Source organism: Myotis yumanensis, unplaced genomic scaffold (assembly GCF_028538775.1).
Source record: "Myotis yumanensis isolate MYYU_CA2020_CCGP unplaced genomic scaffold, mMyoYum1.0.hap1 SCAF_10, whole genome shotgun sequence".
Lineage (NCBI taxonomy): Eukaryota > Metazoa > Chordata > Mammalia > Chiroptera > Vespertilionidae > Myotis > Myotis yumanensis.
This window is the reverse complement of record NW_027223761.1, coordinates 55,236,067-55,250,428: the sequence shown is the minus strand read 5'-3', so window position 1 is coordinate 55,250,428 and position 14,362 is coordinate 55,236,067. Positions and strand designations below refer to the sequence as shown.

The 14,362-nt window shown below is 41.4% G+C and overlaps 1 protein-coding gene across 1 annotated transcript in view; it reads right to left on the bottom strand.

The window, feature by feature from the left end:
* TMEM135 (transmembrane protein 135) overlaps window positions 1-14,362 on the bottom strand; it is a 222,712-nt gene that overhangs the window by 133,138 nt on the left and 75,212 nt on the right. The window contains exon 5 of the mRNA XM_070425819.1: window positions 1,878-1,943. Within this exon, the coding sequence (XP_070281920.1) occupies window positions 1,878-1,943 (66 nt within the window). The remainder of the gene's footprint in view (window positions 1-1,877; window positions 1,944-14,362) is intronic.

Below are 14,362 nucleotides of genomic sequence, written 5' to 3'. Positions count from 1 at the left end.
GTGAATGGTGACTATGGGTGCCACCGGAGGGAAGACACAGTCCATCTTTAGGGATCTTAAAATGTAAGGGGGAAAATGTACTTCCAGTTTCAATTTTGTTAGAAACTTTATCCAACATTGCTCTGGCCGGTGTGGCTCAGTTGGTTGGGTGTCATCCCGTGAACCAAAAGACTGCAGGTTCAATTCCCAGTCAGGGCACATGCCCAGGTTGGGGGCTCCATCCTGGGGCGGGGGAGGGGATTACAGGAGACAGCCATTCAACGTTCCACTCTCACATGGATGCTTCTCTCCCTTCTTCTCCCTCTAAAAATCAATAAACTATTATTTTTTTAAGTATATTTTATTGATTTTTTACAGAGAGGAAGGGAGAGGGATAGAGAGAAACATCGATGAGAGAGAAGCATCAATCAGCTGCCTCCTGCACACCCCCTACTGGGGATGTGCCTGCAACCAAGGTACATGCCATGGACTGGAATTGAACCTGGGACCCTTCAGTCCCCAGGCCGACACTCTATCCACTGAGCCAAACCAGCCAGGGCAATAAACTATTCTTTAAAAATAAATTTTAAAAACACTTTGTCCAACATTAATACTTGTTAACCACATTAGTCACCTGTAGCAATCTGGGGGAGAAATGGATCAAAATACACTGTTTTGACTACTTTCCCAAATAGGTATATATGTACTATGTGTTGGTGTGCTCAGAAGATTTCTTATAAAATCGCCTTGCATACATTTTCCCAAACTTCTTATTACCGAAGATAAAGTTCAAAAGTTCATTCCCGCCATGAGAAAATACATAGTAATTACTAAAATCTGATATTCATTTTGACGCCTTCTAGGCAGATAAATATATCTGACTTTATTAATGAGAATGTTTTCTTAAACTGGCACCACATACTAGAGTTTGCTGAGAATACAAAGGGGTCACTTGTCTTCTTCATACAAAAAATATGTTACAAATTAATACCAAAGGGATTTGCCATTTAAGAGTCAATGATTTCCAAATGATTGTACATTTTCACCTAGCAAGCAGATATATTGACAAATACATTTTATAAAGTAGAGTGATAATTAGGCTAGTAATAGTTTTCAATAAAAATTTATTTCAGGTGGTAGAATTTTTTTTAAGAATTGGTAGAAACATAAAAGTCAAAATTTAAAATCTGTATCTGAGTCTCTACTATAAAAAAGAGCAGACTAAATTCCATTTCTCTCTCTCCCCTCCTCTTCCTCTTCTTCTCCCCACCCCTCTCCTTCTGTCTCTCTTTATCTGTAATATATATCAGCATTTCAAATAATTTTATCCTAAAAAGAAGTATCAGATCTATAGAGCATAAAACAGGAAAAATAAAAGGGGGAGAGTATGGGATTATTTTCATTAAAAAATATATATTTCCAGAAGTTGTTATTAAACAAAATATCATTTTCTTTTAAGCATAAAAACAATTGGTAAGTAAAGATTAAAAGGCTCAGCAATTCATTTCCAGCCCAAGATCAGGGTCCAATATGACTGAATTATTTAAAATAGATTATTAGGTCAGATATACAACAGGTTTTTCTCAATTTGTTACATAAAGCATCATAAAATTCACATTTTTAAATGTCATTCTATGAATTAAGTACTAATACTTAGACCGGCCAGTGTGGGTCAGTGGTTGAGCCATGAACCAGGAGGTCGCAGTTTCATTCCTGGTCAGGGCCTGAGATGCAGGGGGCATGCAGAAGGCAGCCAATCGATGATTCTCTCTCATCATTGATATTTCTATTTATCTCTCCTTCTCCCTTTCTCTCTCTCTGAAATCAATAAAACCATATTTTTAAAAGTCTGACTATATCTGTAAGAAGTAATAATTATATCAAAATTATCATCTTACCTCTCCATTTCTTAACGTTGTGATGGTTCCTCTTGCTACGCCCATTCTAAATAATGTTTCTGTGGCCTGTAAAAAAAAAAAAAATCTAGAGTGATTCAACTGTATATCTCACCTCCAAATTGTACAAGACATTTCCAGTAACTTCTAGAGCAATGGTTTTCAACCTTCCTAATGCCGCAACCCTTTAATACAGTTCCTCATGTTGTGGTGACCCCGGACCATAAAATTATTTTCGTTGCTACTTCATAACTGTAATTTTGCTACTGTTATGAATCGTAATGTAAATATCTGATATGCAGGATGTACTTTCATTGTTACAAATTGAACATAATTAAAGCATAGTGATTAATCACAGAAACAATATGTAATTATATATGTGTTTTCTGATGGTCTTAGGCGACCCCTGTGAAAGGGTCATTCGACCCCCAAAGGGGTCTCGACCCACAGGTTGAGAACCGCTGTTCTAGAGAAACATCAATAAGGCACAGTAAAGGCTACAAGCTCTAACTTATACTCCCGAAATATCATTTCTAGAAGCTTTTTAATAATATCAGGAGCTCAAACTAAATTTTTTTAAGGTAATTTCGATTTGCTAGTATTTTTCCAGATCTATAGTCCAAATTAGTACACTTAGATAAGCTTAAACCTTAGTTTGATTAACAAAGATGAAATAAAAATTTAGCCTAGCTGGCGTGACTCAGTGTTGGAGTGTCGACTTACGAACCAGAACATCACAGTTCAATTCCCTGATAGGATACATGTCCAGGTCTCAAGCTCCATATCCAGTGGGGGGCATGCAGGAGGCAGCCCAAACAATGATTCTCTCTCATCATTAATGTTTTTATCACTCTCTCTCTCTCCCTTCCTCTCTAAAATCAATTAAAATATTTTTAAAATTGTTTTAATAAAATAAAAATTTAATACTTGCACTCAAATAAGAAATTGTTCTGATTTTGTTTCCATTTGAGTTTAGTTAAAATCACTTGACTGCCAGTGAAATACTGACAAAAGATGAAGTAATTCAGTAATGTAATATATTAAATAACAAAAAAAGACTTATTGGTTTCTATACACTAATAATGAGTAACCCTAAAAGGAAATTAAGAATTCTGTTTACAATAGCATAAAAAAATACCTTTGGAATAAACTTAACTAAAAAAGCAAGACTTGTTCACTGAAAACTACAAAACACTGCTGAAAAAGGTTAAAGAACACATAAACAAATGGCAAAGCATCCTATGTTCACAAACTAGAAGATTTAATATCACTAAGATGTCAATACTACCCAAAGTGATATAAAGATTCAGTGTGATTAAACTTTTGTGTTTTTTGCAGAAATACAAGAATCCATCCTAAATTTTATAAGGAACCTAAATAGCAAAAACAATTTTGAAAAGGAGGAACAAACTTGGAGAAGTCACACTTCCTAATTTCAAAACTTACTACATTCAGCTTTAGTAATCAAACAGTAGTGTGATATTGTCATAAGACAGAAATATAGGACAATGATATAGAATAGAGCCCCAAAATAAACCCATATATATTCTGATAATATTCAATAAAGGGTATCAAGACCATTCAAATGGGGAAAGGGCAGTCTTTTTAACAAATGCTGCTGGGAAAACTAGATATCCACATGCAAAAGAGTGAGACTGAACCCCTACCTTATACCATATGCAAAAACTAATTCAAAAGGGATGAAAAGACTAAATGTAACAGCTAAAACTATAAAACTCTTAGAAAAAATATAAGGGATAAGCTTCATGATTCAAGGTCTGGAAAGGACATGCTTCCCAGCTGCCAGGTGGCTACCTTCTTGTTGCATCCTCACGTGGCCGGGAGCAAACAGAAGCAGGCTCTCTCTGTACTTTTCCAGAGGTGCTAAACCCCATTCATGAGGACAAAGCCCTTATGACCTCACCTAACCCTAATCCCCTCCCAAAGGCCCCACTCCTGATAGCATCACATTGGGAGGTAAGGTTTCCAAATGAATTTGAGGGGAACACAAATATTCAGTCCATAACAGGGTTGTTCCATTCAGAAGGGGCAAGTTCAGAGGCCAGTAGGTAGAATCATGCTTGGCACGTTCAAAGATGAGTAAGATACCAATGAGGCTGAAAGGAAAAGATTGCATGAGGATTTTGTTGGAAAAGAGAGGATGTAAGTTCCTCTGTTCAATATGTGCTATTATTTTTTCATCTGGCATAAGAGAAATGCATTACCATCTACACTAATAAAAGAGAAACATGGTAATTAGCGTACAACCACTACCCTTCCCATTGGCTAATCAGTATATCCTTATGCAAATTAACTGTCAGCCAAGATGGCGGCCGGCAGCCAGGCAGCTGGAAGCAAATATGAGGCTTGCTTGCTCCAGTGACTGCAGACTCCAATGTTCCCCGCCTGACTTGCCAGCCTCTGAGTTGCAACTCTAAGCAACTATGTACTATGTTGCAAATGTAGAAACCAGCTTTCAGCCTGCTGGGATCTCAGAGCTGAAGTTATCCATTGTTTTGATTATAGAACGGCAAACAAACCAGATACGAAGCCTCAGAGCTAGAGCCAAAGCTAAAGCTGGCCCAGAATAAAATAAAAAAAAGAGAAAAAAAAAGGAGCAGTTGGGAGCTTCAGTCAACAATCTGAGTTCCCTCAGGGGGGGTGCAGGCTGGCAACCTCCCGATCCGCCCTGCTCTGTGCATGACAGGGGGCGGCGCCCCAACTCCCCAATCAGCCCTGCTCTGAGCTACACCAGGGGCTGCACCTAGGGATTGGGCCTGCCCCCTGCCACCCAGGAGCAGGCCTAAGCCAGCAGGTCGTTATCTCCTGAGGGGTCCCAGACTGCGAGAGGGCACAGGCTGGGCTGAGGGACTCCCCCCCCCCCCCCCCCAGTGCACAAATTTTTGTGCACTGGGCCTCTAGTCCTTTAATAATTGAAAATAAAATTCAAAGAATGCTCTACTAAACATCAATTTTAAAGAATTAGTATATGAACAAAAAAAAAGAAAATTTAAAATTTTAAGAAATCCAGGAGATGGAAAATTGGAGGAAACTGTAAGGAAATTGATGTATGTATACAAAAGTCAGTGTAACATGTTAATCTGGATATAAGAAAGTCAGTAACAGAAGAAATGATAAAAGGGGTTGCAAGTGGCTGCCTCTGGATTGTGGAGATCAGGCACTGGAAGGCGTGAAGAAGGGTACTCTTTTTCTACTAGCTTTGCAGCATACTGTTTGACTGTTTAAACTACTTGTAAATTCTTGATCAAAACTTTTATCTACTAAAGGAATAAGAAATCAATGTATAATCTTACAAAGAAATCAAATACTTCACAATTTTAACAGACTGGTGTTTATAAGAATAGTAGAGGCCCGGCGCATGGGGTCCCTCAGCCTGGCCTGCGCCCTCTCGCAATCCAGGACTCCTTGGGAGATGTCAGACTGCTGGTTTCGGCCCGATCCCCACAGGCCAGGCCGAGGGACCCCACCAGTGCACAAATCCGTGCACCGGATCTCTAGTATGCATATAAGATCATTGGTTAATCTCTTCCCAGCCTTCCCCCTCCCCACTTTCCTCTGAGATTCATCAGTCTGTTCCATGTTTCCATGCCTGTGCGTTGAGCGTCTGCCCCCTGGTGGTCAGTGCACATCATAGCTACTGGTCGAACGGCCGATTAGGCTTTTATATATATGGATAGTTGGGTGTAAAAGATGAAGAGACTAAGAAAAAAACAAAACTCAGAGACACAGACAACAGTCTGGTGATTAGGTAAAGAAAAGAGGAGTAGGAGGAGGTGGAAGAAAGTAAGTGAAAGGGGGATAAATGGCAATGGAAGGAGACTTGACTTGGGGTGGTGAACACACAATACAATATACAGATGATGCTATTATAGAGCTGTGCACCTAAAACCTACATAATTTTATTAACTAATGTCATCCCAATGAATTCAATTTAAAAAAATTTTTAAAGAATATAGTTGAGGGCCCTAACCGTTTGGTTCAGTGGATAGAGCTTCAGCTTGTGGACTGAAAGGTCCCAGGTTTGATTCCGGTCAAGGGCATGTACCTTGGTTGCAGGCACATCCCCAGTAGGAGGTGTGCAGGAGGCAGCTGATCGATGTTTCTAACTCTCTATCCCTCTCCCTTCCTCTCTGTAAAAAATCAATAAAATATATTTTTTAAAAATAAATAAATAAATAAATAATTTTAAAAAAAGAATATAGTTGAGGTCTGAATAGAAGGATATAAAGGCAAACAGTGTAAGTAAACTCAAAAGATTGGCAATAAATGTAAAGAATGAGATGGAGTTGTTGCTAGAAAGAGCAGAGTTGAGAGAAAATTGATAACAGGATAATTTTTAGGATAGATGAGATGTAAACATGTTCTTAATGACTAAGTACTCAGTAAGGTGGGAGAATTTATAGACACAGGATGAAAATGAATATTGACTGAGATTCCTGCAGAGGAGAAAAGGGCAAATATAGTAGGTAAATTCTCTCCCTCTCTCTGCCTTTACCCCTGTTCTCCTCTTATCCCTCTCCACTCGCCTCCCTTTCCATCTGAAATAGGAGACAGGATAACCTTCTGAGAATGACAAAGATACTAACATAAGGACAAGGGTGAGAGTATGGCATGCATATAAAAGGAAAACATAAGGGAAAGGAACACAGAACTAACTACCGAGCATTACTAAAAGCCCAGCTAAGGTTGAAAATCACGTCTTTGTTATTGCAAATCATGTTTTGCAAAATTCAATGTTTAAGAATTGTCAAGGAAAAATGAGCAAGGCTAGAGAGGATATGGATTAAAAGGTAACTCCTTTTAATTCAACTTCATTGGTAAAATACAGCATGTAACTTAGAAATAAAAGCAAATTTTTCTAACATTTTTTCCACAGGTCAGAATTTATTGATTAAAGTTCAGATTTTCAAAAAAGATAAAAAATAAATAAATGAATAAAACAACGTCAATGTTAACAACACAGTGTCACAATTGTTTTATACTCAAAATGTAGAGACAATCTCAGACTCAGGAAACTCTTCAAATTAAATAAATCAACTTTATCTTTAAAACCAAACGGGGGAAAAACCCCAAATGTCACTAATCTTGTACTTAAAATTACTCTTGGGTGTGGAACTCCTTCAAAGATTTTTGGATGAAAATTAATCACCCATAGTTTCTATAACACAATCACAGTCTTAGCTGTGAGGGGTAGTAATCTTTAAAACACACACACACACACACACACACACACACACACTCTCTCTCTCTCTCTCTCTCTCTCTCACACACACACACACACACACACACACACACACACACACGGTGGTGCAGAGTTAGTGTCTAAATGCTAAGTTAGAAAATTTTTTAAGTGAGAAAACAGGGGCAACAGTGTGGTGAATGCTGGGGGAGAGGGGTGGAAGAGATTATAGGGAGAAAAAATAAAGAAAACAAAAGAGAAAAATAAAATATTTTAGGGCAAACACTACACTAACTTTTGTGATTGTAGCACAATATAAATATAATTCCAACCCATAATTTACTGAGAGTTAAACAGGTTAGTAATGGGAAGAGAGAGGGGTTATGCACATTCCCAAATAAAAATCAAATTATAAATGAATGACTTTGCTATAACAGATTTTACTAAAGCACACAAAACTTGCAAGAACTATTTATGGAAATGTTATTAAAGGAAAGAAAATCTCACCAATGATGTATTTTTTTTCTATTCCTAATGATATGAATATTAAATTATATCTTCCATCTTCCTGTTCCTTTTTAGACCTTATCTGATCTAGTGATGTGACTGTTAACAGTACTCACCTAAGTCAGATTAGTTACTGTGTATATTTGAGGAGCAAAAGGGAAAAGGCAGAGGCAGCAAGCACTTGGGATAAAGTATGCAACAACTAAACCAGATCAAATAACTTACATTTTTGCGTGCCAAAAACCCAGGCTGTTTGAAGATCTAGTTCTTTTTCTGCACTTTCTCCAGTAGAAGAAGAACACTAAATTCAATCTTTTGTCTCCAACTAAATTGATTTATTTCATCACCAACATTTTTAAGGATGTCTCATTCTAATAGCACTTGGTCAACTGAGCTCAGCTTCCTTTGATTCTATAGGGAAGCACTGGAGTGTACAGCATCCTTTTGACCTCCACTAAAAAGATTGCTTTTAATTTACTTGTACCCAAACAATGACTAACAAATGTCAAAAACAATGAGACACAGGGCAAATTTTCAACCTTTGTAAGTTTACCACCAGCAAATTCTTGACTGAAATTTCTCTCTCCTTGAGTTTTGTTAACAACTAAGTGATTAATACTACAAATACTAAAAACATTCATTAAACATTTTCTGTCAGTGATGGCAGGGTGAGGGCAGGGGACACATCCTTATTTAAAAACAGGTTATCAAAAGAGACTTTTTAAGAAGAATAATGCTAAATAAAAGACTTAGGCATGAAATCTAGCTGTAACAAATGCAAGATTCTGGGCCGGATCCTTGTGTCTGTGTATGTTTGCAAATCAAAAAAGATATGCAGAAATATATGAGTTCATATGAGCAGTAATCTCTGGGTATTTTTCTTCTTCTATTCTAATGTGCTACCATGCACATGTACTATTTGGTAATAATAAGATGCAAAAAATTAAAAGTATCAATTTTTGTTATACTAAAAGATAAAACAGATTTAAAACAGAAGCTTGGGAAAATGTTATACCACCAGCCAGTACTACCTTCAGTAGCTCCCAGAGTGAAAATAATCCAAATTCAATAGAGACTCATGCTCTTACAGTATAATATTTTTTAATTCATTAAACCAACACAAAATAAGTAAAATTAACGTGAAGAAATATATACTTGATATACTTTTACCTTGAAAAGCAGTATAATTGTAATAACTTAAAGCATCATATTAAGAAAGATTTCAGTGGGTTAATTTAACATGAAGTTGTTGTATTTAGCAAATATTTGTTTATTAATCAAGCAATATATTTCTAGTTATCTTATTTCCACTATCTACTATCTGGGCAACCTTAGGCAGAGCATTTAAACTCTCTAAGCTCTGACCTCCTAATATCAACCTCTCTTCCTACTGTGGTAAATACAGGTGTCAAGATATATAAAAAGCTCTCTAAAGAGCTAGATAATTGTAAAATAATGAATCCAAGGTTTAGTTTAGGACAGCACTTTCTGGAGATGCAAAGTTGTTTGAGAAATACTACTTTTGATTTTTCAAACGTAAAACTAAGAAATGGACTAATGAAAGATCAAAAACAAATGAGTCTTAATCACAGCTGTGAATCTGAAAAACAAAATCTATGTCACAGAGTCACAGCACTTTACCCTGTTTTATGACTCTCTATTGTTTAGTTCACCAGTTAAACAGTGAGGTCATGAAGGGCATGAATCACATCTTTTATTTATGTACTAGTAGCCCGATGCACGAAATTCATGCTTTGGGGGGTACCTCAACCCGGCCTGCAACGATGCCAGCACGAACATCCCTCGCCACGGACCCCAGCCCGAGGCCCCTGCCCTCCCCCTCTCTTCACCCAGCCAAGCACCCATGTTCAGCTTTAGAAGTTATTTACTTACTGATGGTTAGTAAAAAACTTCTAAAGCTGAACACATCGCCGAGAGTCCAGCATTCCTTGCCAGGGACTCTGGCCCCAGGCCCCTCCCCTCCCCTCTTTCAGCACAGACTCCAGCCGGAGGCCACTCCCTTCCCCTCCCTCCATGGAGCTGGGCCAGACGCTGGGCTCGAGTTGCCGGGGCAATGCCACCAGCGTCCCGCCCCGGCCACTATGGGCACCGCCATCTTTGTCGCGGAGTGACGGTTAATGAAAGTCCCGGGAGCCCGCGGGCATGGCTACGGCCTTGCCTCCTGGAGCCGGCGAAAGTCCCAGGAGCCTGCGGCCACGGCCACCATCACCTCCTGGGGCGCTTGACACATGCGTATGCAAATTAACCGCCATCTTTGTCAGATAATTTACATAGTCACTCGTATTGGCTGGTGGGCGTGGCTTCAGCGTAGTGGAGGGATGGGTAATTTGCATGTTTCTCTTTTATTATATAGGAGGAAGGAGGATTCCCATACCTTGAGAAATATATAACAATATACAGCATGAAGATTAAGAGAGAAGGTTTTAGAAACAGACTGTTGGATTCAAATGCCACCTTTGCCATTTGTGAGATGTGTGACCTCAGCCAAACAACTTCACTTCTTTTTTTATCTTTAAATATATGTTTTATTGATTTTTTACAGAGAGGAAGGGAGAAGGATAGAGAGTCAGAAACATCCATGAGAGAGAAACATCCATTAACTGCCTCCTGCACACCCACTACTGGGGATGTGCCTGCAACAAAGTACATGCCCTTGACCGGAATCGAACCTGGGACCCTTCAGTCCACAGGCCGATGCTCTAGCCACTGAGCCAAAATGGTCAGGGCAACAACTTCACTTCTTTGAGCTCAAATTAATCATTAGCAAAATAAGGATAATAAAAGTATGTAACTCAAAGGAAACTGTAAATGCTCAAAAAATGATAATTATATTACTATTAATATCTCAAAGAAAATGCAGAATTCCAATTCTACTTTAAAAGTCAGTCATCACTGTGAGAGGGATGTCTGACTGCGGACATCCCCCGAGGGTCCCAGACTGTGAGAGGGTGTAGGCCGGGCTGAGGGACCCCCCCTCCCATGCACGGATTCTGTGCACCGGGCCTCTAGTATGAAATAAACTATTTTTCTTGACCACAAAAAAAAAATAAAAAAAAATAAATAAATAAAAGTCAGTCATCAGACTGCAATTAAAAATTGCATCAGTTGGCAATTTAAAGGATACTATATAAAACAGTCAACTACAATTATCAAGTAATGCTATATGGCCATTATTACTAAAATTCTTGACAAGTCAATCAGAAAAAAATAGTAAACTTTTATTATTTCAAGAAGATTTAACAAAAGTCATCAGAAATCATACGCAAAGTTCATTCCCTAGCTTTTTTTCCTGACCATAGAAGAAAATTTTAAATACTGAGGCTTTTAAACACCAGCTGCTTTCCTTCCTTATGATGATAAAAATACAAAATAAGAAAACTGAGCATTAGCTATCGGCTTCTCCCACAAGAAGCAGTGCACGATACAAATCTAATAACGTGCCTCAAGTTACATAAACACATTGTCATAGCAACCAAGACCTTTGTGACGTCCCCAAACCATGATCATTCTCTTTTTTCCAAATAGCTGCCTATAGAAAAACCTTCTGAGAGAAACTCTATCTTTCTGGGCAGAAAACAGGGGGAAGGGGACCAAGTGGGTCAGATAATGTGTAGGAAATTAATCCCTGGTTGTTGGGACTGTTTTCTTTTCTTTTATTCTTTTTTTTTTTTTTTTATCTTAATTCAGCCCCAAGGATAGGTCCCAGGAAGCAGCAGTGCCAGTAGTTAAAACTGGAAAAAATATGCTGTTTTTCTGGTCAAAGGTACAAGGAAAGAGGACCTTAGCAATTGAAAGAAAAGAGGAAGACTCCCCATTATCTATTTCAGTCTCTTTTTTCTCTAGCCACTTTGTCTCAATGGCAGGCTTGTTGAGTTTCTGCAACTGTGACAGCAGTGCAGGCCACTAAAACTAAGAGAAACGCCATCTTTCTGGCCAGAGACGAGGAAAAGGAAAGCCAATGAGTCAGAGAATATAGGGGTAATCCCAAGAAGGACAGCTAGAAAAGGAGTTACCCTAAATCTCTGTTTGAACTGGCACAAGTACAGGGTTCACCCCGAATGAGCGTAGGCACAGAACAGACCCAAGCAGCAAAGCAAAGGCTTTGAGAACAAAACTGCAGTTAAAACTACCAACCAAGCCCTAGCTGATTGGACTCAGTGGATAGAGCATCGGCCTCGATTCTGGGCGAGGACACATACCTCAGTTGCAGGCTCCTCCCTGGCCCGGTCTCTGGCCGAGGCCTGTGCAGGAGGCAACCAGTCGATGGGTACCTTTCACATCGATGTTTCTCTCTGTCTTTCCTTTTCTCTTCCACTCTCTCTAAAATCAGTGGAAAAATATCCTCGGGAGAGGATTAGAAAAAAAAAAAAAAAAAAACTACCAACCAAGTCCTAGAATGACTCATGAGTGGCACATAAATGGGACAGACCCAAAGTAGCATCAAACACAAACTGATGTTGGAATGACTGCATCTCCATCTATGTTATGCTTATATATTCATTTTCAAACTACAATAATACTATACAGAGACAACTGAAGAGCACCTGGTAAAATGTGTGCCCCAAAGACAGGGTTAGATAGACTGAATTCCAATGTTTACTTCAAACTAGAAAGTTGAAAGTAATACTTTCCTCCTCATGAAAAAATTGACATTTAGATTAATCCCACATGGTTAAGAAATAGTAGTTTACGTGGCCAAACATTCATCATAAAAGAAATAGATTTCTTTACACCAGGGATCATCAAACTATGGCCTGTAAGCCAAATCCTGACATTTCTGTACAAACTGACAATCTGACTCTAAAATTTATACAGAAATGCAAAAAAACAACAACAAAAAAAACACAATACAATATAGCCAAAACAATGTTGAAAATGAACAAAGTTGGCAGACCTATCCCACGTGATTTGAAGGCTTCAGCAATCAATACAGTGTGGTATTAGCATAAGGTTACAATCCAGAAATAGACCCACACTGTGTTGTTCAACTTATCTACACTAATAAAAGAGAAACATGGTAATTGGCGTACGACCGCTACCCTTCCCATTGGCTAATCAGCGTATCCTTATGCAAATTAACTGTCAGCCAAGATGGCGGCCGGCAGCCAGGCAGCTGGAAGCTAACAGGAGGCTTGCTTGCTGTGGACTCCAACGTTCCCCGCCCGCCTCTGAGCTTCAGTTGGAAACATAGTAACATTTACAGAAGATAAACAAAACTCCAGAAACCTCCTGTCAGTCAGCAGGGATCTCAGAGCTGGAGTCACAACATTGTTTCGAATACAGAAAACAAAGGCCAGAAACCTGCTTTCAGCCGAGCCTCAGAGAGAAAGCCAGCTCTCAGCTCCAGTGACAGCCATAGAAGGTAAATAAATGCCAGAATAAAAAGAAAAAAGAAAAAAAGGAGAGGTTTGGAGCTTCAGTCCCCCGCCAACCTGAAAACAGCCCTCAGCACCTCACCCAGACTGGCCAGGCACCCCAGTGGGGACCCCCACCCTGAAGCAACAAGATGGCGGCTAATTTGCATACTGAAGGCAGGCGGCAGCAGGCAAGGCTGTCTGCGGCCTGGGACCCGGATCTGTGACCCTGCCGGGCGGGATCAGCGGAGCCTCGAGGCCTCCCGGCACCGGGTTCGGCGTGACAGGGGGCAGCGCCCCAACGCCCTGATCGCCCTGCGGCTCTGTGTGTGACAGGGGGCAGCGCCCCAACCCCCCGATCGGCCCTGCTCTGTGGGTTATAGAGGGCGGCGTCCCAACCCCCTGATTGCCCTGCGGCTCTGTGTGTGACAGGGGGCAGCGCCCCAACCCCCTGATCAGCCCTGCGGCTCTGTGGGTGATAGAGGGCGGCGCCCCAACCCCGATTGCCCTGCGGCTCTGTGTGTGACAGTGGCGGCGCCCCAACCCCCCCACGGGCCCTGCTCTATGTGAGACGGGGTAGAGCCATACCTCCCCATCGGCCCTGCCCTGAGTGTGACAGGGTGTGGCGCCTCAACTACCCCCCCCCCCCCCCACGGGCCCTGCTCTGTATGTGACAGGGGCGGTGCCCCAGCTCCCCTATTGGCCCTACTCTGTGCGTGACAGGGGGGAGCTCCTCAACCCCCTGATTGGCCCTGCTCTGTGTGTGACAGGGGGCAGCTCCCCAACCCCCTGATCAGCCCTGCTCTGTGCATGACAGGGGGGAGCTCCCAAAACCCCTGATTGACCCTGCTCTGTGCATGACAAGGGGGAGCTCCCCAAACCCCTGATGGGCCCTGCTCTGTGTGTGACAGAGTACAGAGCCTCAACCCCCAATGGTCCCTGCTCTGTGCATGGCAGGGGGCAGCGCCCCAAGCCCTGATGGTCCCTGCTCTGTGTGTGACAGGGGGCAGCGCCCCAACCCCCTGATCGGCCCTGCTCTGTGCATGGCAGGGGGCAGCGCCCCAACCCCCTGATCGGCCCTGCTCTGTGCGTGGCAGGGGGTGGCGCCGCAACTTCCCTATCGACCCTGCCTTGAGTGTGACAGAGGGCGGTGCCCCAAACCCCAATCGGCCCTACCCTGAGCGTGACTAGGGGTGGCATCACAACCTTCCCATCCGCCCTGCTCTGTGCATGACAGGGGGCGGCGCCCCAACTCCCCAATCGGCCCTGCTCTGAGCCTGACCAGGGGCTGCACCTAGGGATTGGGCCTGCCCTCTGCCACCCAGGAGCAGGCCTAAGCCAGCAGGTCATTATCTCCTGAGGGGTCCCAGACTGTGAGAGGGCACAGGATGGGCTGAGGGACCCCC